Below are 4,085 nucleotides of genomic sequence, written 5' to 3'. Positions count from 1 at the left end.
CTTCCGATCTACAACTCTCTTCACCGGCGATGATTGCTGCTCTGGTGTGCTGGTCCTTTGGGGCCTTAGCACGATGACTTCCCGACTGTCTACTACAACAATGTTTGCCCGGCTTCGGTGATGGAGGGGCGATGACGGCGGCGCGCCTTTGGCTCGCTCCAGTGCTTGTAGTCGTCGCTAGGTGGTCCATAGATCTGAAAATTTCTCTCAAAAAAGATCATATATGGATTAAGAGTAACTAAATTAATCGCGAACTGGGATTTTTGTCCCATATTGTGGAAAATGAACTATTGGCGTTGAAAGTCTTCATGTACATTGGATGTTAAACCAATCAAGAACACCACAATTATCATCGTCCTCCTAAGATTTTTCTTTTTCTTACGAAAGAGTGACAACAACCCTAATCTCTGTACATCCATCATTTAATCATTATCCTCTTAAGATAGCACATATCCTATTGCCCCATCAACACTATTTCCACATTGTGCAACTTGCAACTTAGCCTCCTTATAACTGTTCTGAGGATCCCTTGTGAAAGCAGGCGGTGCAGAGCTGGAAACATTCTTCTTGATTTTGTTCTTCTTATCATCCTTTTCTTTTCCCTTCGACCTAGAATCATCTCTAATCCAATTATTCCCCGTGGTATTGGTCTGCCCCACTTGCAGCACATCACTTTTGAAGACGAAGAAAAATGCGCATGCATCCACACAACACCCCTCACGTCAAACACATCAGACCAGCCTGCCTAGCTCTCACGCAAATTGTCAAAATCTCTTGCGTGACACCCACATGAGAAACAACAACTTTTTCCTGAAACTGCCTTAAATCTGTAACCATGCAATAGGTGGGATTACCTTAGCACCTACAATGGGCTTCCAGCGCATGTATTGATATAAACCTACTTATGAACGAAAAAAATGCACTTAGATAACTACTATGTGGAAGAAAATGAAGTAAATCAACACACCGCTTACAAAAGCATACTAATTCAACATTAGATCGCACTACTTCTTGGCCCATCCATGACTAGATTCATATTTCGTCGTTGTGGTCGCGGTGAGAGGTGGGTCGGAATGAGCATACCCTTGCCTCCGCGTACACCTTTCCAGGCCGACAGTAATAGCCTTGTTCCGGCGCGCAGTGCGAGTCGTGAGAGCATATGCAGAGCCCTTCAATGGCGCAACTCTTGTGGACGATGTTGGGGCTCCCATCGATGCCGAGCACGCGGTCGCTCCACTCGCTAGAGAAGACCCCGTCTGGGTCATACCTCTCCTTCACTTTGAGGAACTCGCCGGACTTTGCGTACTTGGCGATGGCGCCGTCGAAGGCGAAGTTGCGGTTCTTGCCCCATTGCGGGACGGCGCCATACTTGCGCAAAGCCATCTGTTCGAGCTCGTCGATCACATCAGAGTGAGCACGCGGCCTGCCCTGGGTGTAGCTCCGGTAGTAGGTGAAGTCAAAGTTGACCGAGTCCTCCGTCTTGCCGAGGTAGGCGGAGGAGGCCCCAACGTAGCGGATGAGCACGCCCATCTTGGCGTCGAGACTGCATAGGGCGCGCGGGTTGAGGTCGCGGAGTCGTTGCATGTCGGCGGCCAACGCCGGGGCTTTGGAGAGCGCGACACTGAAGCCAGTGTTGTAGAAGAAGAGGCTCCGAACGCGTGGGTCCCATGGGCATGAGGAGCGGAGCAGGTTGTCCTTGGCATCGATGCACGAGCCGGATGCCTGGATGCGGTGCTGGTACCCTACCACCGGGTATCCCGTGAAGGAGGAGCCGTCGTTGGTGAAGCCGTACGCCTGCATGGGGAACGACGCGGGCAGCACCCCCGCGGCTAGGCACCGTGCCATGTCGCTGCTTTCCTCCACATGCTCCTCCGCGACTCTTGCGACGATGAGCCCGAGCGTCGGGAAGGAGCGGAAGCCGAGGTAGTCGTTGAGGCCATCGCCGGGCGATGAGACATCGACACGGTCGTCCTGGCGGTAGATGACCTTGCCCTGCCGCGGCAGCCACGTCATGTCGCCGAACTCGTGCAGATTGCCCCACACGGCCACCTGCGCTGCCAGGTCAGAGTCATCGCGCTCCAGGAACGTGACGGACCGCTTGAACATCGGCTGCAACTGCAGAGTAACCTGCGCAAGCATCACACACACACACATAAGATTTGTGTACATCGAAGCGATATGTACAAAACTTGTAAGCTGTTCACCGGTGTGTGTGTATGTGTATGTGTATGTATGTATGCGTCACGTACCAAGACAGCCAAGCTTTCATAGGCAAGCAAAGTGACACAAGACTCGCTTCAGCACATTGGCATGCATGCGCATTGGCAACTACTACACGTACGTGCAGGAGTAGCCACGTACGTACCTGCGAGACGACGCCAAGGACGCCGAGCGAGACCTTGGCCGCGTCGAGGTCGGGGTGGTCGGCGCCGAGCTCCCGGACCACGGCGAACCCCTGGCTCGCCGGCGCCGGCGTCACGATCCTCATCCCGACCACGTACTCGTGCACGGCGCTGCCCTTTCCCCAAAGCGAGCTGCCGTGCGCGCCCGTGGCCAGCAGGCCCCCGATGCTGACGCCGTACCAGTAGGGCGAGTGCGGCAGCGCGAGCCCGGCGGCGGCGGCGTCGCGGATGAGGTCCCGGAGCACCATGCCGCCCTCCACGGTCATCAGCCCCTGGGCGGCGTCGATGCTCACCGTCCGGTTGAGCCGCGCCGTGCTGATGATGGTGCCGTCGCGGCCGCCCGGGCAGGCCAGCTTGGGGAAGCTGTGGGAGTGCCTGGGGACCGCCTTCACCTTGCGCTTGGCCGCGACGGCGGCCGCCACGGCGGCCACCAGCTCCGCCTCGGTGCGCGGGAACGTGGCGTCGGCCGCGCGGCAGGCGGTGCGGTCCGGGAAGGAGCCGTAGACGTTGGCGAGGGTGCAGTCGGACGTGCCGCGGGCGCAGGTCACCGAGTCCGGCGGAGGGCTGGAGCCGGCGGGGCGGCTCAGGAGGAGGCCCAGGGCTAGGAGGAGAGCCGCCGGAAGCAACGAGGACGACCTGCTAGCCTCCATCTACTGCGCTGGTGGCAATGGCATGGACGTACGTACTTGAATGCGAGGGAAGAAGTGGTAGCTCCTAGTACTTGCATACGCAAGGCCTTGGGTAGACGGTAGTGAGTGAGCTAATAAATGGAGAAGATGCTTATATGGCCACGTACGATCGATATGATATCCACGTACGAGTGGCCCATGCATGCATACTTACTACTCCTACTCGGTGGTATCAAACCAACGTCTTTCCTTCGCCCTCATTCAACAAGTTAGTTCACTATACTTATGTTTTAGTTTAGAATAGGAATTTTAGCTGGTTTAGAGTGTTTCAAAAGAGGATATATATATATAAATATGGTGAGTTGGGATGGAAGTCACATCAATATTTGGGAGGACAACTGGATTCCCACCAGCCATAATCTCAAGGTGTTAACTCCTTATAAGCATAGAAGAAATTTGTGTTGACATCCGATTTTGGCATGGAAAGAAACGTGGTTAAGACAGACTCGGATGAAAAAGTGTTCTGCATGAAAATTCTTTGTCCCGCCGAGACAAACATTTTTGCTCTTTGAATCTTCTCAATCCAAGATCGTATGCAAAAGTTACAGCAAAAACAATGCACTGCAACATCGGAATTTTACCCTATAGATTTAGAGATGATGGCAATTAAAAAAACACAATCACAAATTTTTTTGCAAACATTTTAGAAAATCTGAGAACATATTTCGAAGCAATTCAATTGTTGGAAAGGCGAATAATTTTTTTAAAATGTGATCAATTCTTTTTATTTTTTGATCATTTTTTTCTAAGAAACTAACATTTTTCGGAATCCAAACATTTTTTTAATGTAAACCAAATTTGAAAAATTTGACCATTTTTAGAAACTATGAACATTTTTTGGTATCCAAACATTTTTTTAAAATGTAAACCAAATTTGAAATTTTTGATCATTCTTAGAAACTATGAACATTCTTTGGAAACATGAATATTTTTCGAAATTTGTAACATTTTTGAAAATGTGAACCAAATTTGGAAACTATGAACATTTATAAAA

The 4,085-nt window shown here is 51.3% G+C and overlaps 1 protein-coding gene across 1 annotated transcript; it reads right to left on the bottom strand.

Annotated features, from left to right (window-relative positions):
- Positions 1 to 949: 949 nt before the first annotated feature.
- Positions 950 to 3,052, bottom strand: LOC123097240 (probable L-gulonolactone oxidase 4). Its single transcript, XM_044518940.1, has 2 exons — positions 2,366 to 3,052; positions 950 to 2,127 (listed from the first exon to the last, which is right to left on the bottom strand). Exons 1-2 carry the CDS (start codon positions 3,050 to 3,052, stop codon positions 1,033 to 1,035), a joined length of 1,782 nt encoding a protein of 593 aa, XP_044374875.1. The 3' UTR covers positions 950 to 1,032.
- Between the last annotated feature and the right edge of the window lie 1,033 nt (positions 3,053 to 4,085).

This window comes from Triticum aestivum, chromosome 4D, assembly GCF_018294505.1.
Source record: "Triticum aestivum cultivar Chinese Spring chromosome 4D, IWGSC CS RefSeq v2.1, whole genome shotgun sequence".
NCBI classification, from domain to species: Eukaryota; Viridiplantae; Streptophyta; class Magnoliopsida; order Poales; family Poaceae; genus Triticum; species Triticum aestivum.
Note: the sequence above shows the minus strand (reverse complement) of the source record. Positions and strands in the feature narration are given on the sequence as shown.